General features: G+C 46.1%; 1 protein-coding gene across 1 annotated transcript; it reads right to left on the reverse strand.

Moving 5' to 3' along the window:
• Positions 1 to 181: 181 nt before the first annotated feature.
• Positions 182 to 24,268, reverse strand: LOC142999325 (cholecystokinin receptor-like). The gene is made up of 5 exons (XM_076148822.1): positions 23,739 to 24,268; positions 13,537 to 13,785; positions 5,718 to 5,979; positions 1,764 to 1,894; positions 182 to 1,323 (listed from the first exon to the last, which is right to left on the reverse strand). Exons 1-5 carry the CDS (start codon positions 23,893 to 23,895, stop codon positions 758 to 760), a joined length of 1,365 nt encoding a protein of 454 aa, XP_076004937.1. The 5' UTR covers positions 23,896 to 24,268; the 3' UTR covers positions 182 to 757.
• Between the last annotated feature and the right edge of the window lie 774 nt (positions 24,269 to 25,042).

Below are 25,042 nucleotides of genomic sequence, written 5' to 3' on the forward strand. Positions count from 1 at the left end.
GAAAGTAAAAACATATACCAAATCATAAGATCCTTTGGTGTAAAGTACTACTGAGCTGCTGGGTTGATAAATCATGAGGCGCATGTAGAGGATATGAAATGTTTTGGGTTAGTACTCCCCCAGCAATGTGCAAAGTCGCCTTGTTTAGCCTTCAGTATTTAGCCTACATTTCATTTGGCAGTAATACGACACTTTCACTGTGCCAAGACAAACTTCTGCTCATTGCTCAAACGCTTCAAAATAAGGCAGGAAAGAAACAGAGCGCACAACAGAAAGACATAGACGGTGAAAGGAAGAATAAATCCATACTGATTCATGATCGCTGCTCAACAATATGTCACTGTCGGGAAATGATCTGTAAACTTTGGCACAGTCAGAACACAAACACGGTATTTACACATACACAACCTTTATGGAATCCCAAAGTTTTCTCACCGGAATGTCCATTTGACACAGTCCTGACAGAGAAGCCACGCCGTGCACAGGCACTTGATGTTCTATTCAAAGATACGACAAAGCGGATGCAGCTAATTAGCCGCTAGAAAGTAATGACACCAAAATGAAACGGCGTCCTCCTCCTGTCGCACCGTGCATGCTGGATTTGAAGAAGACCCCTCACAAAGGCCTCGAAAGGGTGCAGGAATACTACTCAGCGCATGACTCATAGCATATTAAGACAAACAGTGACAAACACAGGATTGAAAAAACAGATGGCGCAATAACTGCTGCTGTTTATAGCAGCTTTCGTTACAGCCGCTCAGTAGGCGCCGCCGGTGCTGACGGTGGTGTAGCTGATCTTGGACGCGGAGGTAGCCATGGTGGTCGCCATGGAGGTGGCAGCCAGGCCGTCATCTCCTCCTTCCTTCTTCCCGCAGCACCAGCACTGGCGGCAGATCCGGTGGCGACAGCAGCAGGCGAAGGTGGCGAACAGAGCCTTGCGGAAGCGAGTGTTCATGAAGCAGTAGATGATGGGGTTGACGCAGGCCGAGGAGTAGGACAGCAGGTGGATGAAGGAGATGGGAGCGCCCGTGAGAGCTTTGTGGGCCGACTTCAGGTCAAAGGCCTTCCAGGTGTTGGCAGAGTACAGGGGCATCCAGCAGACGAAGAAGAGCGCCACGATCACCAGCAACATGCGGACGACGCGTTTCTTGGCCTGCAGCTTGGCCTCTGAGGTGTTGCTGCGGGAGCTGGCCGGCTTTGCAGCGGCCGAGGTAGCCAGGGTTTGGAGCTCCACGGCAGACGCCGGCTTTTTGGACACCTGGTAGCAGCCGTCGTCATCGTCGTTGGATGCCGCGGCGGCCTTGCTCCCACCGTTTTTCTGCCCTGTGGAGAAGAAACGAAGCAAATCTCGCAAGATTACAGGGTGAAAGAAAACACTGCGTAAATGCCAAGAACAGAATTTTGTTACCGTGCAGCACGGATCAAAAGTAAAAGATCAAAAGTCTCTACCACAGGCTATTTCAGAATCCCTCAACCCTGATGAATCACAGACAAGAACGGACTCCATGGAAACTGACGGCTCAATGCCTACACGTCTATTACTCACTGAAGGAACAACACCTTTAAAGTCTGACAGAGTTACTCTTTAAAAGGAAGTGCAAGATGTAAGTTTGGAGCAAAGGCTTTATGACGATTAAAAAGACGTAGATTCATCTGTTTCCCTTCACTACAGGTTAGATACACAAAGCTGTATTTCATCCATGTGGGAAGGCATCGGGAACAAAAAGGCCTCAGAGTTTGGATGAAGATGTGACGGATCTCACCAGTGGTTTCTTTCTTGGTCTGGGCCATCTCAAACTGCATGCCTCTGTACAGCTCTCTGGAGATCAGACCATAGGCTATGATCATCACCACTCCCGGGATGAAGAACAGAGTGAACAGCAGGATCACATACCTGAAAAAGAGCCAGGATAAAAGAGGGGGGGAGGCGTACAGAGAAAAGAAGACATCAAACCCAAGCCAGGAGGCTGCATCAGGAACGGAATAACCCCAAAAATGTGTGAGTGTAAATCCACTCGGGACCTAAACCCTCTAAACACAGCGTCCAGGTGCCTTCACAGGCTAGCTCAGCTTCCCCACCAAGGCTGCCGGTTGGATTCCAGCCTCTTTATTTACCCCTCAGGCTGACCGGCCTACAAACAGTGTATCAACCCACACACACACACAAACACACACACATGCAGACAAATTATTTTAGGACCTGATTTGATCAAACAGGAATGGGTTCGACCTTCTGTTTGCATCCAGGAATGTAAGCATGTAGACGTTGTGATACATCAGCCTGTTTATTTTCAGGGCGATCACGTCATCCTGTGTTTCCCTTACAACAGGACGTAGAAGAGGTCGCGTAACCTGCAAACATGCATGACTTGACCTGATCTTTATTTTAGTTCCTTGTCACTAAAGCAAAGGTGATTTTCCTCCGGGTTTTGTCTCAGAATGGGAACTGGGCCCATTGATTAGGGGGAACACAGACCTGCAAGCACCACAGCAGGATGGAAGAACAATATTTGGCTTCCATACTCTATCTCCAAAACATGAAGAGAGACATTCTGGAATACATTTTCGATGCAGTTCAACCAACCGAACCAGTTATCTTTGGCTTAATCTCCTTTGAGCAAATACCCTAACCGTCCTTTTTAACAAGGATGCTTTTCGGCACCAGCCCATTAGACTCTGCTGGTTACATATTGACAGTTAACACAGAAACGCGGTGCATGTTGACACGCGTGGCAGCAACAGGACCTCATAGGAGACACAAACATAATCCTGTAATCAGTAACGCGCCATGAAAACATGGCCGCAGAACGGAATATAGGCAAAACACCAGAAATGGACATCGGGACCTGTACTGTAAATCTTCCCCTGGAATCAATGCGACGGCTGTCAGGTGACATTTGCTTGATGATTACACACATCAGCATATGAATGTGCCGTACCATCAATCTGAGACATTTCTCTCTGCTTCCAGCTGTGTTCTAGCTCAATTTTTTAAAAAGAGAAATATTAGATTTCCGCCCAGAACAGACAGGAACAAAACACATTAACAATACTGAGCAAGACGGACGACATTTACATACGTTAGGCGGCGCGGTACCAAAACAAAGAGCAGCGTCAAATAAAGCGACTGGCCATAACTGCAGCTATCCAACAGGAAGTTCGATCTTAATTTGGCGACCCTGCAAACCCTCTCGCCGTCATAAAGTGAGCCAAAGAGGAACATCAGCGATTCGCAAGATCAGCCAAACCTTCTAAGAGTCAGATAGTTCTATATTTGAGCTAAAAACGAGGCGGTAATGGAAAGCACAGTCGACCTCGAGGAACATCTGACACCTTTTTGCCGCTTTCATCTACGATAACAACATCTGCTGTATTCACTGTTAAATGCCGGAACGCATCAACGCTGTTAATAAAAAAGTTTGAACGTCAACAAGACTTCAGCGAGGCAATGTTTGCACGCTCTGGCTGCAGGCGTAAGGTCAGGTTGAAAAGGTCAACAGTGCTGTCAGAACCATTTACTCACACGGTGCGGACGCTCTGAATGTGTGCAAACACACACACACCTGATTGTTAAACACCTGAGAGGAAAGCGAAGGAGATCTGTGCATTATTCTATATACACTCCTCATATAGAACTTCAATACTGCAAGGGACTGAGTGATTGAGAGAGGGAGAGAGAGAGAGAGAGGAGGAAACACAACAAACTGTACCAGAGCTGCGCATAAATTAGGTCTATAAATTGTACGGATGTCACTTTGATGGTGATAAACTCTCTTATGGCGCCGACCATCACAGCACAGGAAAGTGACGGCGGAGACGAAGAGGCGGGATTGTGTCGGCGCTCTTGATATTCTAATGTCTCCCCGGGTGATCCTGTGAACCGCGTTCGTCCCCTTCTGTCTCCACGTCTCTCGGCACTTTTAAAACACCGCTTCAGTCCAGGCCCGTCGCCAGCTGCCCGTTTGATAGCGGGCGGACAAAGAGAGGAGCCGTCGGGAGAGAAACGGAAAGAGCGTAGGAGGCGTCTCCCCGTCCGCCAGGCCCCCGTCTGCTCCGCGGCTTGTTCCACCTCAGAGGAAGAGCCCCAGATGGACGGAAGTGAGATAAATAAGAAGATGATGAATATTCACACCGCCTGACAACCGCATGATCAATGGGTCGAAGGTGATTTCCATACTTCAAATCACGATCTGAATTTACTCAGAGGAGAAATTAGCATCTTGGGTTTTCCTTGCACTGCAGGCAGAGGAGCTGAGCCGGTCCAGTGATTTATGTCATCTCGACCAAAATGGCACGGTGCACCAACGCATAATCATCATTCTGAAGTTAGAAAATCACTCATTTGGCTTTGTGTTATACAAACTGTATTATTAACCACTTTAGGACTCTTATGTGTCTTCATTTTATGATGAAGCGTGGAATTAGACTGGGATTTCAGCGTGAAAATGGATGCTTCAATAACTCCATGCGCTGCTTCATTAGGTACAAAAATGGGTCCATTAATAAAGAGAGAGGCAGCAGAAATAAGATGTTATTGTCAAGATTTGACTTGACCTCGTCCACTTATTAGAAAGTGGTCACAAACGAGCGGCGGATTACAGTTTTAAGGGTCACTCCACTCGCTGACACGTCCGGACGTTTGACAAGTGAGCTTCAACTTTTCTCTTTCTATGAGAACACACTAATTAACCGCTCGTCCTGAACTTCCTCCTTCCCTGGGCGAGGAGCCTCAGAGTTTGAGTGACTGTCTGTAGAAAGACTCAGAGTGTTCGACCACAAAGGGCTGTGGAGAGAAGAAGAGATCCATGCACGCGGCAGGTTTAGTCACTTTGTACTCCTTCTCAGTTTTAATTGCACTCAACCCAAACCTGGAGTTGTTTACGAGCGGATCTGTGAACATCCCCGAGTTGATCCTTGGACAATAGATTCTCTGTGACAAAGCAGCTTTTGTCAGCCCTTGGAGGCGACCCAGACAGACAAATGACTTCCCTAACTCCGGCCAATCCGGACTGTAATAATCCCTCCCTCTGCTGACCTTTCATGAGGAGAGTAACGATCACATCCATTCACAACAAAGGCAAAATACTCACAGGTGCCAATACTGAGGACGGACCTGTTTATCCATCTCTGTATTCGGCACCGATTTCCAAACGACCTCCTTATTTTTTCCCTTTATGCTCTGAAATTTACCAATTTCACCCTCTGTGCTTCTTTCATCTAATTAATCCCTAACAGAAGCTGCCCCAACACTTTTTCATTTCAACCTAATGAACAAAAACCAACAGGCTTCCCCGTAATGACCTCATTCATTATTCAAAGACAACCTCCAGAACCAACCAGCCTGGAGTGGAAAAGTCCTAAAATGACAGGAATTAATGAGCCTTTCCTCCAGTTAACCCTCTTAGCCTTCTCCTACAGGCCGGCAAAACACTCCTGACAGAATCTTCATGAACCGCTTTGGTGTTATGCCTTCTATGCGATTGTGTGTTCTTACACCGCAGACCCTCCAGAAAGTGCTATCATCGCATCTAACAGGAAGGAGAACAAAATGAAAACTCAGTAGGATCGACATAGAACCATTTAGAGATCTGAGTACGGTTCTGGGATGTTTGGAGGTCCCCATTGGAGGAAGATAACATCTTGTAAGAGACTTTGTCATTTTCTTAAAACCCCTGATATGCAAAAGAAAAAGAGATGTTTCCAGATGTTTCTCTTACCAGGTCTGCTCAGCCTGCATGCTGGGCCAGTGCAGGCGGCACATGTGGGCCACGATGCCGTTTGGTCTCTTGAAAGTCTTGAGCATGCTGAACACGGGGTAGGGCACCATGAGCATCAGCGAGATGATCCAGGTGGCGGCGATGACGCGGTAGGCGTGGGAGCGGGTCTGCCAGGCGCGGGACTTCAGCGGGTTACAGATGGCGCTGTACCTCTCAATGGCGATGGCCACGAGGCTGAAGGTGGAGATGCTGACAGAGATGCCTAAAGGGACGACAAGACAAGAGGACATTCTTATTCCAGCGCCCCCCCCCGTCAGAGGATTAGCTGCTGCACGCTTTAAAGACGCCGCCACCGCCTCGGCAGTGGAGCACACGCGTCTCTTCACAGAAGGAAGAACAAGTTAAATATTTACTTATCCCTCGGAGTTATCGGATCTCTTTCTGTCTGCTTGATCAAACTTCATTAGCTGCTGTGCAAAGTTTACTCCTGCTTCTCTTCTCACAGGTGGTAAAAACACCGGCTCAGTTTCCTCTCCTGCAGCAATGTCAAATCAGTTTTACCACGTATCTGAATGAATCTCCATGTCCTCCTCCCATGTTTGTGCAGTCATACCTGAGGCCCAAAACACATAACGCTCTTCAGGCAAACACACAGCAGACAGTTTCCAGCGCAGCGCCGAAGTCATACTCCCTGGAGGATGAACCAATTTAACGTTAACAAACCTACAGCCTGAAATGAAGCGCCTCGCTCACTGCTCAGACTGCAGCATGCTCTTTTTTCTGTCCGTCCGTCATCAGGGTCGCAGGGGGGATGTAGTCGCTCCTAAAAGGTCACTTGGGGTGAGACAGGAAACACTCCTGCCACTGTATCGCTTTCGCATCTCCATGAGTCACGAACCCTGCAGCTTCGGAGCCCGCTGCTTTATGCGACAAGCTCCACACACTTGCACATTTCATCCACTTACTCCGGCGGGGGTGAGTGAGTCGGATCCCTGATTCAGATGGATAACAACACTCCGATTCAAGAGAAAACGCGCAGAATTCTTCTAAACGTTGAATGGGAATGACAGCGGCTTAGCACTGGCAGCAGGACGTGGCAGACCTCATTAAGGTCATTTGTTCAGCTGGAAATGAGTCTTAAGTGAGGTTAAATGAAGCTGCCCCACATTGATTAATCACACTGAGATAGAAGCATCAGTCATCTCTCCATTACTGCTGCGGCATTTACATTTGAAACATTCTCTCTGTTCTTCATTTGTCCCTACCAGCCTTATTATTGTTACATAAATCTGAAAGCAATGTGAAATCAATTTTGCTCTGAACTTTAAAGTAATGATGGCGAACAAATGGAAACTCATCAAACTAAACTCAAGCTATGGAAATGGAACTGAACTATGACGTCGTCCTGTACAGCGATTAAAAGAAATACGCAGACATATACGTGAAGATGAATGAGTCGGAGTCTGCAGTTCTCCAGTTATACACGAGATGTTGCATTGAGGAGGCGGCAAATAAGACGTTTATATGTTTGAATGAGTCGACTAAATGCAGATCTGTTCACACTTGTTTGATGTTTTGCTTTAATGGCAGTGGAACGTTTCATCTTCTCCATCAGCTCACGATCCAAACTAGAAAAGAAGAGGCTCTTATCACAGATGAGGATCGGGGAACCAGAGAAAATCAATTTTGCCTGCGAACGGACATGAGATCCTCCTCTTCCTCCTCTTCCTCAAAGCCTCCAAGGACGCTCGGTCTGCTCGTTTCGACGTGAGTGAAATTCTGTTAAAGACAACCCAAGGCCAAACTGGATTTGCATGTGTGAATATGCATAAGCTGCAGAGTGAGATTCAGCCCGGTGCTCTGAGGTGTGCGTGTGTGTGTGTGTGTGTGTGTGTGTGTGTGTGTGTGTGTGCGCGCGCGTGTGTGTGTGAGACGAATAGCATTAATAAACGCATACCTGCGTGTCAGCAGCAGCCATAAAGGAGGAACAGGGGATAAATTCACCCGGCTGATCCTGCGTCCCTGAGAGATCCAACAGCTTCGCTCCAATGTTTCCCCGTCACGTAATATTAATTCCCGGGCATTGTCCCTCTGCAAAGGAGAAGAACGCCTCCGGTCTAAAGTACGGCTTTGCATTATTACTCAACAGGAGGAAGTCATTATGCATCGTCCTTTCCGTACGGCCCAATTCAATTTACAGCAACCATAATATGTGTGTGTGTGTGTGTGTGTGCGAGGAGAGGGGACAGCGGAGATTTGAAGCATTTCTCCTGTCTGGAGTAAGTAGCTGGCTGTGCTCGCTGGCTCGTGCAGATGCAGTTTACAGAGCGATGTACAACAGGCCGCGCTTATCAGCAGGTAAAGATCTCAGAGGGGGTTTAGCTTGCATTTGGTGGGGGGGGAAGAAACCTGGAAAGGGTAGAAATGTAGAGCTGATAAAGAGAACAGGGGAAGTAGCCGGGGACGAGATCTGATCAGACAGAGTGGCTTTATCTGACACCCGCGCTAACACAACAAAGGAGCCGATTTATAGGAATACAGAAAGAGAACAAAGCTCCAAAGCTGAAAAAAAAGCTCTCTGACTGCTTTTCATGCTCGGTCGGCAGTCAGAGTCTCTGCTGTGCATTATTCAAAGCATTTCAGCTCTCTGGGAGGAGAGTAATTTTTTTGATTGCTGCTACTCTGACATGAAGCCTGACAGTGTGCTTCATCAAACCAAACCCACTAAGCCAAAGACGCACTCAGACAGAGAAAGTTATACGCCGTAAGTCTGGTTGGACGCTCGCTGACAGCAGCTCTCAGCAGGCACTAAACCAAAGTCCTCTCCACTTTCCGCGCGTCACCTTCTTACACACACACACGTCCACCCCAACTCCATCATCTACATTATGAAGAAGAAGGAGAATGAGAAGAAGAGGAGGAAGATTTGTTTGTGTCTCCCTGAGGATAACTGAGTCAGGCTGAACTCAAGAGAACAAAATGTTTCTCTGACTATTGTTGGTTTGTTCCTTTGTGCGCTCTGCATGCTCACGCTCTGAGATGATTGTGTAACCGTGAGTGAAAAATCCAGGTTCTCCCTGAAGACACAAAGACGGACAGGATGAGCGCAGCACACACAGATCCGTGCGGTGGGACACAGCAGCCGTCTGTGGCGGCATGGGAAGAGTTAACTTGAAGTAGCTCATCAAAATTCACCATCGATTAAGACGTTTTCTGCATGAGAGCAGAGCCGTCGGACCGATAATCACAAATCCTCTATGGGAAACAGCGGGAAGATCGGGGGGAGGATGGGCGAAAGATGGAGGGGAGATGGGGGGGAGATGGAGGGGAGATTACATTACATTACATTACGATCATTTGGCGGACGCTTTTATCCAAAGCGACTTACATTACATTATATTACCACCCTTCGCAGAGGGGGGAGCACTTGAGGGTTCGGTGCCTTGCTCAGGGGCACCTCGGCAGGGACTCGAACCGGCAACCCTCCGGTTCTTAAGCGGAAGCTCTACCCACTCGACTACTGCCTCCCAGATGCCGCCCAGATGGAGGAGAGATGGAGGAGAGATGGGGGGAGATGGAGGGGAGATGGAGGAGAGATGTGGGAGAGATGGAGGAGAGATGGAGGAGAGATGGGGGGGAGATGGAGGGGAGATGGAGGAGAGATGTGGGAGAGATGGAGGGGAGATGGGGGAGAGATGGAGGGGAGATGGAGGAGAGATGGAGGGGAGATGGAGGGGAGATGGAGGAGAGATGGGGGCTTTGCTCAGTGATGAAGCAGCTCTCACCTACTTCATTCATTCATTCTCCATCATTTAGGAGATACAGGCTTGATTCTATGTATCGGACTGCACCTGTTCACAAGGCTCTACAGGCTCAGGTGGTCAGGTCTGGTATAGCTGCCCGCCCCCTCCTCCTCCATCCGCCCCCTCCTGCTGTGATTCTGCCTCACCCCCTCCCCTCGTCTCTCCCACCAGCAAAGCAAAGGCGCCCAATCACGTTAAATGACATCCATAATTGACTGTGGACTGTGGACCACCGTACAACAACCCCCCCCCCCCCCCCGCTCCCCTCAGCTCCCCACCTGCAGCTCCAGCCAAGCAGAAGGAGGTGGGAGGCAGTCAACACGGATCTCAACAGAGCACCAGAGCTGTCGTCTCGCACAATACGTCTCTGGCGCCCACGCGTCTCCTCCTTCAGAGAGACGGTTTATGCTGTTGATGCTTGAAAGCCGTCGTTCTCAGGGAACAATGTTGACTTGGGCTGATTGTAGAAAAGTGGCGAAACATGGAGAGGCAACGTTTAGCGGGATCTTGAGTTTTTTTTACCGCCTGATTACTGTCGGCCTTTAGGAAATCGGCACAAGAAAATGTTGCAATCACTCGACGCGGCGTGCTGGCAACCAAACACGATACGACTTCAGGGGAAACAAACAATGTGTCATTAGTGATGATGTCACCGGAGAGAAGTTAGGAAGATTGATTAGGGTTTGATGGCAATTTGATGTTGGTCATAATCTGGATTATTGATGGTCTACATGCGGCGCCTAGGGAGAACGTGCAGAATTCAGTTTTCCAATGATATATCTATAGAAATATAATGAATAACATGACACCGTTGCTGTTACAGGCTTTGACATTTAAAAGACGAGGCTGCGCTCTGTAACCCTGAGAGTGTGAGCTGAGGTCCGGCCAACCAAGGCCCAGGTAGCAAAGTGCAGCCGCCATGGGTGAAGAGATGATATGAAAGAATATCAGCCACCAATCAGCATGGAGCCATCATCATCAGCCCCTGTCATCATCAACCACTGTCATCATCAACCACTGTCATCATCAGCCTAAGCTCTATTTGTGGAGATTGCTTGGAAAAGGCCCACTGCTGCTGATGACCAGACAACTCCTGGACTCCATCCTCCCTCCATCAGCACGGGAGATGAATCTATGGCCGGCGTGTTACGTTTACAGGCGGCTCGCAGAAACACAGAGCCTGGTAAATGTGCTTCTAGAATGAAAGATTAGGTTTTTGGTCCAGGAGCCCCAGTCTCAAATTAATCAATCAGCCCAGGTCCACTTGACCATCTGTTTCATTACAGCTGGAAGGCAGCGCTCAGGGTCCAAACAGCCTCTGCAGCACAGCCGGAGCCAGCAAACAACACGTGTAGTCTTAAATCAAACCGCACAAATGCTTTCAAATGCAGCACATGGGGTCTAAATAAACCCACCAAGGACCTGGTAAGTGAACGCAACACGTCTCCAGAATACAACAATGCGAGAGACCAGGTTCAGATGTTTCCTTTTCCTGAAAACATGGCCGTACACAGAATGGACACATTTCCATTTGGACGGTGTTTTTGCACTCCGCTGTCCCATCTGGCTGCTGAACATTCAGACGGCTGCGATGATCAAAGCCTCCCCGGCGCCTGACAGGCTAATATTTGAGCAGAGGAGATTCCACTGCGCCTCTGAACGCCGCTCCGCCAACTTAATTAGCAGTCAACTATCCGGACCAAATGCTCACTTTGTCTCCCCTGTGCTTCATCTCCTCCACACCCCTTCCCCCCCTCCCTCACATCAACAAGCTCTAATCCCCTTCCTGGTTCATTAATCGCAGGTCTGTAAACGCTGGTTTGATAACCAGCTCAGGAAGAAGTTGGGAGGCTCTGCACGCCTCGATTCCGGGAGATGGTTGGGAGACTTACAGACCTGTTTCTACCGCTCTTCCTCCTTAACTCTGTCTCTGGAGAAGCCTAAAGGAATACAAACTTTTTTACAAACACAACTAATCCGGCGCAAGTGGCAGACGGCCTCGAAGCGAGTTTGGTAAAAGTGAAGCCAAAACACCCAAAGTGGAGTGAACTGATAATGACATCACACAAACAGCAACACAAAAGGAGGATTTATACATGCGATTGCAGATGAAAACACACACGCGCGGAATATTACAACATCGATCTCATAACTGCCACCCCCTCGGCAGAGCAGCTATGATTCACATGATTATCGAGCCGGGGCAGATGGATGGACTCACGCACCAAAGGGCGAATAGAAAGACGGATGGCGTATTAGATGTCTGATGGGCGCGTGCTAACAGATGACCGTGCCAAACCAGTTGTTGCAAAATCAATGGCGGAGGATCGGAAGATGATCCTGCCCTATTGATTGGGTTTGAGCTGATAGAAAGCCTCGCTCATGGGAAGCTGCTGCTTCACCGATACGTCTCAGTCTTGAGTGAAACGTGGTGCGTTCAGGAGCGGGTGACAGAGCTGGAGTACGCAATTGTAAAAGGATTTGTTAAGGCAGGGGAACGTCTTCATCAGGAGTTCGTAGCCTCTACTTGCATTTCAGCTTGTGCGGGTAGAGCGAGATCCTATTGATTCTGTGTGTGTGTGTGTATGTGTGTGTGCAGCGTCATCACCTTTCGTAAGGTCAAAAAAAGTACTGAATGACTCACAGCTTCTCTTAGGTTCATAGTAGATGCGTAGACGTAAAAAGGAGCGCAAAATGGAGACACTCAAGTGAGGCACAAGTATGTCAGAAGTGTACTAGAGAGCTCAGCACTCGAGTGAATGAATGTTCTCTGTTACTCGGGGCGATAGGAGGGTTGTTAAAGGCTGATACTAATGTTTTTTTAGCAGATATTTGAGGATATACTGTATTAAATTCATGAATCAGCTAAATTAAAGTGATGATGCTGCACTCCGATGGGGAAAATTCCCCCCGACACAGCGTTTGGATCATCACAGGGAACAAACAAGACTCCTGAAATCATTCATCTTGTGTGAAGGAAACAAAACACACATTTGGAGGTTTTATGCATATAGCCTATAGGACTTCTATTGCATAATATAAAGCCAAAGTACTCCTCCTTCCACAGCGAGCACATAATAAAACTCTTGACAGCTCATACCTGGGCTGAAACGACAAAAGACAGGATAAGGAAAACTGACAGGATAACAAAAGCTTCACATTAAAAGTCCTTCTTGCACTTATCGCAGCTCAGAGAGTACAGTAATTGAAAAGTAAATTCAGAAAGCCCAGTATCGGGGACAATAATAGGATTGTGGGCCGCACCGCTCAATAGCTCTTCCCCACCGTTCAGGGAGAACCAGCGCCGGCACGGACGCTCGGGTTCCCTGAGCTCCTGTCTGACGCGGGCGGCCGGCGTGACTCTCGTCCCTGATGGGAACCAGCTCATTGCTAAGTCACACTGGTGAAGATGTTGGAGAAAGGGGAAGGAGAGACTCTTTGGACTCTTTCGAGAGGCTGTGGCATGTTGAGGTTGCCAGTACAGCCAGTGATGAATTTCCAGGTGCATCATACTTCCTTAGGACAGGACGGAAACCAGATCTCTCTAAGGACTTTTCTGATCTAGATTCTGCTGTACTTCTTTCCGCGTTTTTGGATGAATACGGTTGTATTGTTGGAAATTCAGGCAACACAATTCCACACATAACCACAACCCTAAAAATGTTTTAACATTTTGGGAATGCAGGCTGGAAAGGTCCGTAGAGATTCGGCAGTTGGCCAGGGAAACTGCTTAGCTGCATCAAACTACACCTGCCAAAAGGGGGCAGTGTTTCAGTGCCTCTCACTCTACGCCTCTACACTTTCTATTGCTAATTCTCTGTAAAATCTGAATTTACAGTGACAGGTAAAGTTGTTTATGAGAAAGCTTTGTATTCTTTGAGATTTCTGCATGTACAAATGATCGCAGAATCGTAATTATGCACTCACCGAACCAAACCAAACATATTGTGTTTGATGCTGAGTGGCACAATGAGCTCAAGATTTGGTCCTAGAGTGAAGGGTTGATGCTTTCTTACCCATAAAGTAGGTGACAGTCTTGCACATGGCACCGCCGAAGATGAAGTCCTCCAGGATGTTGGGGATGAGCGTGAAGGGCATGCAGAAGATGGCCATCATCAGGTCGCTGATGGCAAGTGACATCAGGAAGCAGTTGGTGACGGTCCGCATGCGCTTGTTCATCACCAGGACCACCACGATGAGCAGGTTGCCAATGACGCTGAGGAGGAAGATGAGCGTGTAGAGCAGGATACGCACGGCATCCATCTCTGTCAGAGAAGAGAGAGGAAATCGTTTACAAAATGTGATTTGGTACGGCACTCAGCTGATCAATGCCAGGGAGGAAGAACAGTTTTAAGTTCATTACACGGCATAGCATTAATGGAGGGCAACAACAAACCCTGTCCATCTTTCACAACAGAGCATATTAAGTTTGTTTCATCAGCATCTCTCAGAGGAGACAATAGAGGGAAAGTTCAAAGGAGCAAGAGAAAGGAGAACGTGAAGCTAAAGAAGAAGCAGGAGAAGAGAGCAATAACAACAAGATGAACAACAAGAAAAACAACAACAAGAGGGGGAGAGGAGGGGAAAGAGGAGTAGGAGTAGGAAAGGAGGGAAGAGACGACGCAGGAGGAGACGGGGATGAGGAGGAGAACGTGAAGAAGATACAAAAGCAGAGATGAAGTTGAAGGAGAAGCAGGAGGAGGAGAATAAAAAAGAAAGACGAGAGGAAGCCGTTATGGAACAGTAAGAAGATGAACGGATGATGAAGAAAAATGAGCAGATGAAAAGCAGCATTAAGAACACCTGGGAAATAAAACCTGCGAAACGAAACCAAAATCTGCTTCAGTGTTGACTATTAACTTTCACGATCAACATCTTGAAATTAAGCCGATGTTTGTTATTTTTCTGAGCCAAACGATGATTGAAGTGACGACACAGCGAGACTGATGAAGAGGAAGAGGAAGAGGTTCAGCGTATGCAAGATGTGAATGCAAACCCTAATCCACACGGAAATCGACACGTCTCCCTTCTTAAAGCAAAACACTGAGGCTGGAATAGAACCAACAACCCCACAGCATCTCTTCTCCTGCAGCCTGTCTGAGGATGATAGCGCCTGACAGGATCAGGCCACGAGCCTTTTTTGATTGAAGACAGAGTTGCAGGAGGAAGCCTGTGGACAGACACGTCTTCACACCGGACACAGACTGAGGTGATTAATGATGACACGCTGTTTGTGTGTCCTTTAGCAGGACAGGGTCAAAGAGTCAGCGACGGATCTCGATGAAACATGGTGAGAATGTGAGACACGATCCAAGAAAGAGAATGAATAATGACTTTCTGTCATTTCTGCCTCCTATGATATTCCCTCAATCATCACACCATTTTACAAATAAAATGTTAAAACCAAGCTTGACAAAAGTTCTATCTTCGTTTTTGGATTTTCCTCACCGTTTTGCTTCGATTGTCTGTCAAAGTTGACTGGGAGTGGCTCAATCTTCAAAAAGTGAATCAGTCCACTGTAACCAAACGTGGTGGACGTGTGACCTCACTCATTCGGTCAATAACTTGAGAATCAGGAATGAGGGGGATTCCTGCACAAAATCTAGCAGGAACTGTAGCTCTAACAAAGGAACAAGCCTCAGCAGCATGGTCTGGCCCTTATAACATCAGTTCTGCATGGAAGGGCTGCAACCCAATGACCTTGTTAATGTGAGAGCACAGCACTAACCACTGTATGCTGCCCTACAGAGAAGAACATCACCTGCTGATTGTCTATCAAAGGGCGAATACGCTTGATTTATTTCATCGAGCTTGGTGTATTAGTTTTGCAGAAATTGACAAAAACATTGAACAACACTGACTTGCAATCTCAAGGAATCATTTATCTACATTAAGGCAATATTGTGATTTCTTTCAAAAGTCACATTACATCCATGCACATCTCTTAATTGCGTTTTTGCTTTGGTCGCAGAGTGGATTAATAATTGGTGTATTGTGTGCAAGCAATAGTCCGAGGTTGCGGCTGGTTAGTGTATCTGCCTGGGGAGTGGACGAAGCAGCTGTTAAGTTCAGTTGCATCTAATTGACAATCAAGCAGGAACCTCGTGGTATTCCATCAAAGCTGGAGGCCAGAGGTTGGAGGCTGGAGGCTGGAGGCTGGAGGCTAGAGGCTGCAGGCTCTCTCTCTCTGAGGAACATAAACAAGCCCAGACAGGGAAAATAAAAAGACTGTGAGTTAGAGCACCATTGTGCGTTATGAATTAGGACTGTGTGAGCAGATTTATCTGACTCACTTCCCCATACTGGGAGTTGACCCAAGGCCACCTGAATGAAAAGCTGGGATGCAAACCATTGGACCACATGAGAGCTGTATTGGCTTGTGTGATGAATAATATGGCTGGCATCCCTGTGCGTGCCTGAAAAAACAACCAATTGATGCTGATTACAATCATTAAAAATAATAACTCTGAGATGCCACTCTGGATCTGGATCAGCACCAAAGTGGGTTTCTCCCTGGCTCGCATCACAAGCTTCTACAAAGTTTTCTGAAAGTCGACTCACTTCTGGAGTAATCACGCAAAGGAATCCAACAAGCCGTTCCCACAGTCTGATCACTGCAGGCTAACGCTACCGACACGCTTTAAATCTGTTTCATTTTGATGACTTTGAATTTCAGTTACACAACAGGACCTGTTGGATATTCCTAACAACCACAAACACACACACTCAGCCGTGGCAGCGAGCTCACACTGGGCTTGTTCACACTGTATTGGATTTGGTTTGAAACAGCGGAGTGAAAATGGAATTATCCATATCTAAATACTGTACTACAATCCACTAGGGTTCATTCGACTCCCTCAAGTGTGACAGCTGTGTTCCCCAAATCCACCGCCATCTATAAATACACAAACATGAAAGGCTATTACTTTGAATGACTAAACACGACTAACATTTGCACCTGACAGACGAGAAGCATACCTACTTATTGTTGGTGTTGAGTTTGTTGATGTAACCTCTGTTTGCTCTTCTTGTTGCCATTATCTGTCGCAGTGCAAATAGAAACTGTGCTTCCCCTCAGGGATTATTTAACTTTCAGCATAATCTTCATCTCATTGCATCTTTAGGAAATGATTAGGAATAGCAAATACCTCACAGGGACAGAATACATTGGAAAGGTTGGGCTCTGGTTGAATTGTGGCCAAGGCGGAGGTTTCAGTGGCTCGGTTCTCACGCTGAACCTTTTAATAAAGTCTCACAAAGATCATTTATAATGCAGAGTCGTACGCTCTGAGGTGGTTTGATTGCACTGCAAGAACAGCCGCAGAGTTCTGATCTAACCTTTTAATCATGGCCCGGCGGTGGGGCACAATTCAGAAGAGACCCCATGAAGCGAGGAAAAGTTCACATTTGCAGGAAAACTAAGTTCACGCCATTGAAACCTGATGCTTCATCTAACTACACAAGAGGACAAACCCCTAGGTTTGAATCTTTAAGGAGTCCTGAACATTTGGGAGAGGCAAGAAATTCTTTTTGATCAAGCAATGTTCATTAGTAAGATCAGCACTTTCCCTGCTACACCGTCAGCAGTGATTAACTACAAACATCAACTCTGATATATAAACTCTAATATGTGTTTTCATGTGTAAGCCATTAAGATGTTGACCTCAAACTTGAGTGTTTCTAAGACACAACACTTCAAAGGGCTGATCTAATACAGTAATCAGGCCGCCTCATTTTGAGTCGCACTCTGCTGAGAGACTGTCTGTTAATCCTTCTAAAATGAAAACAACAACATGTTCAGGTTTCCGTCTTCTTGTTTTCATTTCTGCTCTGAAGCCTTATTTGCAATGCTTTGATGTGGAAAAAAACAAGACTTTGCACTTCTGCTCCGCTCTCCTTTGCTGTGACACCACAGTGCGCCATGAGTGAAAACAGGTCATGTCAGGCTATGCTTCATCTGACAGTCAAAGAAAAGCCGTGAATTCAGTGGAGATGTGTGTCTGGAGGGTGAAGGGTGGAAAATGAACGAGAGCAGAATTTTTGCAGCATTAAATGAATCCGAAGAGAGGAAAGCTCTGACTTAAGAAGTTTGACTAGATTATGTAAATGGTGCTTTTGAGGTGTGATAAAGACAATTACTTGTAATTCTAGCAGGTTTTAGAGTTTGGCAAGACGAGGGATGAAAGGGAATCTGAGTCCAGTCTGTTACATAAACGATTGGACCTGTCTGCACTCTGCTATAATTTACCTTATATGGCCCTAATCCCCAAGAGAAATACTCCTCAAGACAGAGGACAGACTGTGGTTCTTCTACTCTGATTGGCTTTCAAAGTACAACAAATTGCCGCTTATTATACATCAATATCCATTTCCTCAAACCCATATTGCTGTGCCAAGGTATGAGGGGTGGTTGTAAGGCAGGATGTGTGTTCTTGTTTTCATAAATCAGTGTCAGTATGAAAGATGTAATTTAGTGGCTCTCATCCTGCTGGGTTCATGCTGTCTCAGCCAATCAGAGTTGCTTTGTTTTTAAGGTAAAATCAGAGAGATGACAGCGTGGCATGAACGCTAAAACATTCAACCCACAGGCAGATCAGGGCAGCGAGCTGGGGCCTCTTTCAAAAGCGCACACTTCAATCACTGCATGCCAACTCTGATCTCTCAGGGATTTCTAAACCTTTAATACTTGGTTTGGTCTAAATCAGTTGTATGGGTTTTGTTCATTTAATTGAAAGAACATGATCCTGTTTTCAACTCTGTAAGCCACATACAACCGCACTGCATTAGCAAGTACTAAGAGAGTGGTGGTAAATGAATCCTCTGAGGGCGATTTATTATTGTGCCCAATGTGCAAAAAGGCCACTGTCTCTATAGCGTTTATCACCGTTATGAGTTGAGTTACTGTTGCAGTCAGCACAATTCAACTCAATTAGTCTCCTCACCATGCCGCCCCAAACAAAGTATTGCCAGTATTGATCCGACATTACTTTGGAATTATGGAAGTAGGAGAGAGCTTGTTTGTCGTGCGTGAACAAGCGCGGCACATAATCAATTACCTACGAGGCCCCTGGCAAGAGAGGACAGTCGGTGAACTTCTGATGCTGATGAATTCTCCAACTAAACTTTCCTTTGTAGACATAATTCAAGGCACTCGATTGGATGTCGTAGCTTGGAGTAACACAAGCCTATCGAACATCAAAAGACGGTTACGTACAACGATTAGAAAATGGTGAAGGTGATATTGAAGCGATAGGGCAGGGGAGGACATGAAGCCAGACACGCTTGGCTATGTTTGATCTCTGTGTCTATTAAAAGCAAAGCATTAGCAGCTAAACTGAGGGTAGATTGAGTTACCGCAGCTGTAGATGACAAACTCAATAAATCCTGGTCCGCTCCGTTGTCTCCTCAAACACAATGAGGAAGTACTCTGCTAATTTGTAAAGACGCCTGCTGCAACCTATACATGACGACGTGTTCCCATAGATTCCACCATCCTGTGCCTGTGAGTGGTGCCACCTGCATAACAATTAGCAAGCTATGGGCTCTCTGCACGCTTGAATGCCCGCTGGTAATGGCTACATAGTCAAGGAGGAGACAATGTGAAGACACAACAGCACTAAATGAGGCAATAATACAGCATATCTGTGAGGAGAGCGAGAGCTGCTTCTTAACTTCTTAAAAATTAGATGTAGCTTTCTTCACTGTATACATACTGCTTGTTCTACTGAGCTCATTCCGGCAGTCGGCATCACATCTAATACATCTCTTTTTCTTAACATACCTGCAGTAATAAATCTGGAACATTCCCAGCGAAGATTGTTGAATGCGTCTTCACTGGGTTATGGTCTTTATATCATGGAACCTGGAAATCCCCTGAATCATCTTTTTTCGCAGTTTGAAGCAAATTATCTATATTGTCCTGGGTCCACTTAGGCTGAAGTGTTTCAGAGACATGAAGCTAAATGCAGCAACCCTTACAGCTCAGAGGCCCTGCGAGACCATGTTGCATCGTCTAATTAATTGGTTTCACCTTCTATCCCAATTGGCTTGCAGGAACCTGAAGCCAATAAAACCTGAGCTCCAACACAACTCCAAAGCGACAGCCTACCTCTGCTGAATTAAATGTCCGATTAAAACTCACCACGCACTGAATCTGCATTAGAGGGTACAGGTGTTTCTATTTTCTGGTCACTGCATTCCCTGTGTTAAAAGCCAGCAGCATTGAGTCACCTCATTAACTTGCACTCCGGCTCTGCCTCCCTCCGTTCCTTTGCTCTATAGTGAGTTAATAAAGCCAGGGGGGCTGCTTAAGTCAGTAGCAACGTTGCAGAGATGAGGGAGCGCTGCGTATGTTAGAGGAGATCTGCAGTCATACTCAAAGGCTTATTCAGGCTTCTTCTGATCTGTGACACATGTGAACGTCTCCACGTGTTGTAACCCCGTGTAAACACCCCCGTCCCTTCAGGGTTTCCCCTTTGCTAAATGCGTATCTGCACACTTGGCATGGAGGTGTTTATGTGTCTGTTCCATCCCAGCAGGTCGTTTCAGAATTCATCCAAACATTTGATCTGATTACGGTGATCATGTTTACGACGGCCTACATCACCGTTTACACGCCTGCCAGGAACAAAACGTTCATTTCCTCGCTGATGGAGTCGGTTGGATGTTTTTAAGATACTCCCGAGCCCGCAGCATTGCTGTGCAGAGCACGGCTCCTCTGCAGTAACAAGTCTCTGTGCCTCTTTGTGTCAGAAGCCTGGGCCAATGTTTTCATGATGAAAAATGAAATTGAATTCATTTGACGCTTCTGAGATCCACTTTGTGATAATGGCACGAGGTGAGCTCAACAAAGTGCCACTTTAGATCCGTGGAAATGTAGAGCGCAAGCTGAGGTGCAGCTCCAGATGTTGTTCTGTATAAGTGACACTTCCTCTTCACTCTTATCGTCACTCCAATGATGACGACGATGCCACAGATTAGAGTACAGTTTAACACCGGGGGAACACCTTATCAAATAAATTTGCTGAACTCCAGCACGATTCACCACAGGTTGCCCCTTTACAGAAATGGCTCTATTTTCTAGATAGCTTCTCAAAAGACCATCATCTCCATTATCTTGGTCTTGCAGAGAAGATGGAGCCCTTTCCATCTTTAATGAGTCCTTAAAAGCATTCAACCAGTTCTCAGAGCTAAAGCAGTGTGGACGTTTTTTTTCAGATTCATTAAAATGATCCATTTGACTGATTTGGCGGCGTAATGACTCACTTCTCTGGTCTTGCCTGCACAATGTCCCTCTTTCTACCTTAACTGCAAATGATTGGACATGTCTGAATATCCACACTGACGACACAAACTTCTACTAACATCTTGCCAGAAACTTTTCATGGGTGTACACAGGTATTTTTTGATCTCGCAACCATAACTTAAAATTTAATGATCACAAACACAAGATGTGGTTTGAATTGTATACATTAACGAGGATTTTCAGATGTTGTATAACAAAAATTGTTGATGCGGACCTCAGTGAGCCTGGCATAGCTCTCTGTAATGAGAGCCATGAGAAGAGGAATATTTATTTAGAAGCAAGTTGCACAGCATCAAAATTCATCCCTCTGGCAATAATAGAAGTGTTATTTCTGCCTGACCTTCAAAATAAAAGGGAGGGATTTTAATTTCGAGAAGTCGCTCTGAATAAATGTCATTCAGTATTTCACCATCATGCCCACTACATCAAAATACAGATTAATAACTACTGTCTGGTTTCTAATGAAAAGGCTGAAATATGTACTCAACAGAGCAAATGACAGACTGACATTAGAAACTGTGGAAGTCCTTTTTCAGTGTTTAATTAATTTGATATATGGCCTGAAGATTATTATCGTTCAGTATGGAGTCATTACAGATAAAGAACGGTGCCTGTGCACCGTGTCACCCAACACACACAGCACCTAAGGTCCAGGTGAGCTCAAGTGTCTTAAAGCCTTAAAAGTGTTATTTACATTATCATCAATATGTAAACCAATTGAAGAGATCAGTCTTTTTTTTCATCCTGTATAGAATTTTTCAATCTTCTCGTGTTTTTGATGAATTTTCACAATACAAAGAATCTGCATCAAAATCCTTCACAGACAAATCCAGTGCTATAATGCTTTTATTTTGAAGGCTAGAGTTGTCCAGACAATAATTAAATGTGGCACACAGATGGTGCTAATCGGTCATTGTTTTGCTGTATTATGCTTTAACACTCTACACTCCATACACTACTTAGACAAGCATAGCCACGAATCCCCGGGATAATCTATATTTCAGCCCCTAACAACAGACTGGAACACACATCACTAGTATGAACTAATCATTTAAATAAATTGACTGATAAAATATGATAAACACCCTTAAATTGAGTTGCATAATCAAACAATTGTAATGTAACCTTGAGGTATTTTCTTAAAATATAAGAAACGTCAGTTTGACTCAATAAAAAGGGTCCCGAGTCTATGCTGTCATTTGTATTCTGATTGGTTAAGATGCTCATTTTTTATTTCACTAAGTTCTCTAATCATGATCAAAATGCCACCAAATTTCATTAAAATTTCATTAAAATATATGCATTATGATGATATCCTAATGAATTTAGTTGAAATTGATTAATTGTTGTTCTAACTGAAATCAGATGTTCTCCTCCTCTATTTCAGAGCCTAAAATACATGTAAAACTTGGGATTACTGCGTGGAAATCTGCACATTTTAAGGCTGCAAAACGGAAACAAATCTGCATTTCAGTGAAGCGGTCAACAGTGATTCCACGAGTAGCGGGTTGGGGCTTTAATTTCCTGTCCCAGCACTCAAGAATCCCATTTTAAAGCAAGTAAACAGATGGATACACGCTCCTTTGGCCTGGCGGAAGACGGTTAAGTCAGCAAAAAAAAAACGAATGGCTCCACTGGGGATTTAGGTAAATAACACAATGCAGTCTGTGTGTGTGTGAGAGAGAGAGAGTGTGTGTCGGGGTGTGCGTGTCGTGTGTCCACAATTGTATGAGTATGCTGCATCTGTCACCGGGACATTTCTCAGCCAGAGCACACGCCCCGCTGATGGCTCTCATGGTGGTTGGTTGTTGGGTTGAGAGTTGAAACGGCGACTATACAAGGTTAATAAAAGTAATGCAGCACAGGAGGAGGAACGGCCCTGAATTATTTAGCACGGGTGAAGATTTTAAATTTTCTCTAGACTGCAGCAACGGTGGGAGGAAGTGTGTGTGTCGGGGGGAGGAGGAGGGGGGGGGATTATAGACATCTCACCCACATCTCACACTTAAACATGCTTATTAGCAGATCGCTCAGCAGATACAGTAGAGCCTGAACCCCCCTCTGGTGTGATGTTTGAGCCCTGCTGAAGTGCTCCAGATGAAACTGTGCAAGCCGCTCACTGCACTGCACTGCACTGCCAACACGGCTCTGCATTCTGATTTGGGAATTATCGATGTGAGGGAGCAGCAGCAGCCACAAATGAGGCTGTTTGGTGATTAACTGCACACACTGAGACTTAATAACTTGATTTAAACATAATGCTTAATTGCACATCATTACGATTCTGGTTGCTGGGTAATCCCGTGATTTAAAAAAAAAAATGTGGGACAGAAAATGTGTGTCAGTTGGATGCTTACGGTGAGGTTTTAAATTGAAAAGTGCACTTTGGATGAGCCATCATGGTCTGCAATCAACTTACATCAGAGCCACTGTGCCTGCAATTACAATCAGAGAATCAATCGCATGTGGCAATTCATAATTAACCTTCTAATGAAGACTCCAATCAAGTCCAAATAGAGTCCTTGTTCTACTCTGGTGCTTTTATTCTGTAGGAACAGCTCCATTTCTCCACATCGAAGCCTCAGACGGAGCACAGACCTTCAGCCCTGATGGTCAGATCAGATCAGCAGCAACCAGAAACAATAAGTCTCTTCACTGTGTTTGTCTGTAGACCATCTGTCTGGAGCCAGATGTTGCTTTTTGGAAAGAAGACTACAGAAAGCAATTTAACGCCTCAGCTTGGGTGACTCATGAGAGACATCTGGGTCTGCAGAGAGGAGATGAGGAGAAGAAGAGAAGAAGAGAAGAGAAGAGAAGAGAAGAGAAGAGAAGAGAAGAGAAGAGAAGAGAAGAGAAGAGAAGAGAAGAGAAGAGAAGAGAAGAGACAAGGGAATGAAGAAGAAGAACTCTTACCTTTGGGTCTGCTCCCAGGTTTTGGCAGGTGTGATGAGTTCCTGCAGCTGATGTTGTAGTCGCTAACGTTGTAGTTGCTAACTTCCATGCTGAGGTTCCCCAGGTCCGCACACGCAGGAACCTCCACAACGCTCACGTTCGCCGCCTGCAGGGCCATGTTCCGAGGTGACTCGGGCGGATTCCTACACTGGTTATGTCTCTGATCAAAACTGTTTCTTCGGATGTTCTCGCCACTGCTGGTCAGTCGATTCTGCACGCGATTCAAGCGGACGTTCCCCCCCGGCGAGACGACACCGGGACGCGCAACCACGCTTGGAAACTTGGGAGACCCTTGGAGAGCCCCGGAGAGCCCGGGGTGAGAGGCGCCGACGGGGAGATCTAACGCCGCGCAGAGACTGCAGCGTGACGGGGAAAACTAACGAGGCGAGGAGGAGACAAACACGGAGCTCACACACACCGGCGGACTGAGGCCCGACTGTGGAGGAATGAAGCTGAGGCGCTGAGGCAACTCTCTCTCTCTTACAAACACACACTCTCCCTCCCTCCCTCCCTCCCTCTCTCTATCTCTCTCTCACTCACTAGCTCTCTCTCTCTCTATTTTCTTTCCCTCCCTCTCTCCACCCCCCTGTGTGCGCGTGTGTGTGTTGATGTAAAGTAAATAGATACCTATATGTCAGGTAGTTGTTGAGTGAATTGTCCCTCTGGCTGTTGAATGAAGTGTGTGCGTTCTAACGGGTGTGTCAAGTCTTTAAAACGATTAAGATGATTTCATTTCCCCCATGATTCCATTGATAAACATTTAAACAAACACTCTAGACTCTCAATCTGGGGTAATGTTCTCTGTATATCAAATAAAATAATAAAAATGCACACAATGAAGCTTTAATAATAATAATCCTGGGTTAACTCCTGGGTTGTTGCTAAGTAGTTGCACGGCGTTACTAGGTGGTCGGTCAGTGAGACAACAACACACTGAGACTAACTCCAGTTTTATGCGAGGTACTAAAAGGTGAGACAGTCATTTGTTTTTAATTAAGCGGATGAACCTGCCTGTCACACTTAATGTATACAAGAGCCAATTATCAGCTTCCATTATTTGCTGCTGCTGCTTTGCCAAGAAGTAAAGAGAGAGAGAGAGAGAGAGAGAGAGAGAGAGAGAGAGAGAGAGAGAGGGAGGGAGGGAGGGAGGGGGAGAGACAGAGAGAGTAAGGGGAAGAGAGAGCAAATGAGAAAGAGAGGGAGAGGTAGGGGGAGAAAGGGAGAGCAAGAAATAGGTAGAGAGAGGGAGGGAGAGGGAGGGAGAG

This window comes from Genypterus blacodes, unplaced genomic scaffold, assembly GCF_046128005.1.
Source record: "Genypterus blacodes isolate CSIRO-AG114 ecotype Tasmania unplaced genomic scaffold, CSIRO-AGI_Gbla_v1 ptg000043l_1, whole genome shotgun sequence".
Classification (NCBI taxonomy): Eukaryota; Metazoa; Chordata; class Actinopteri; order Ophidiiformes; family Ophidiidae; genus Genypterus; species Genypterus blacodes.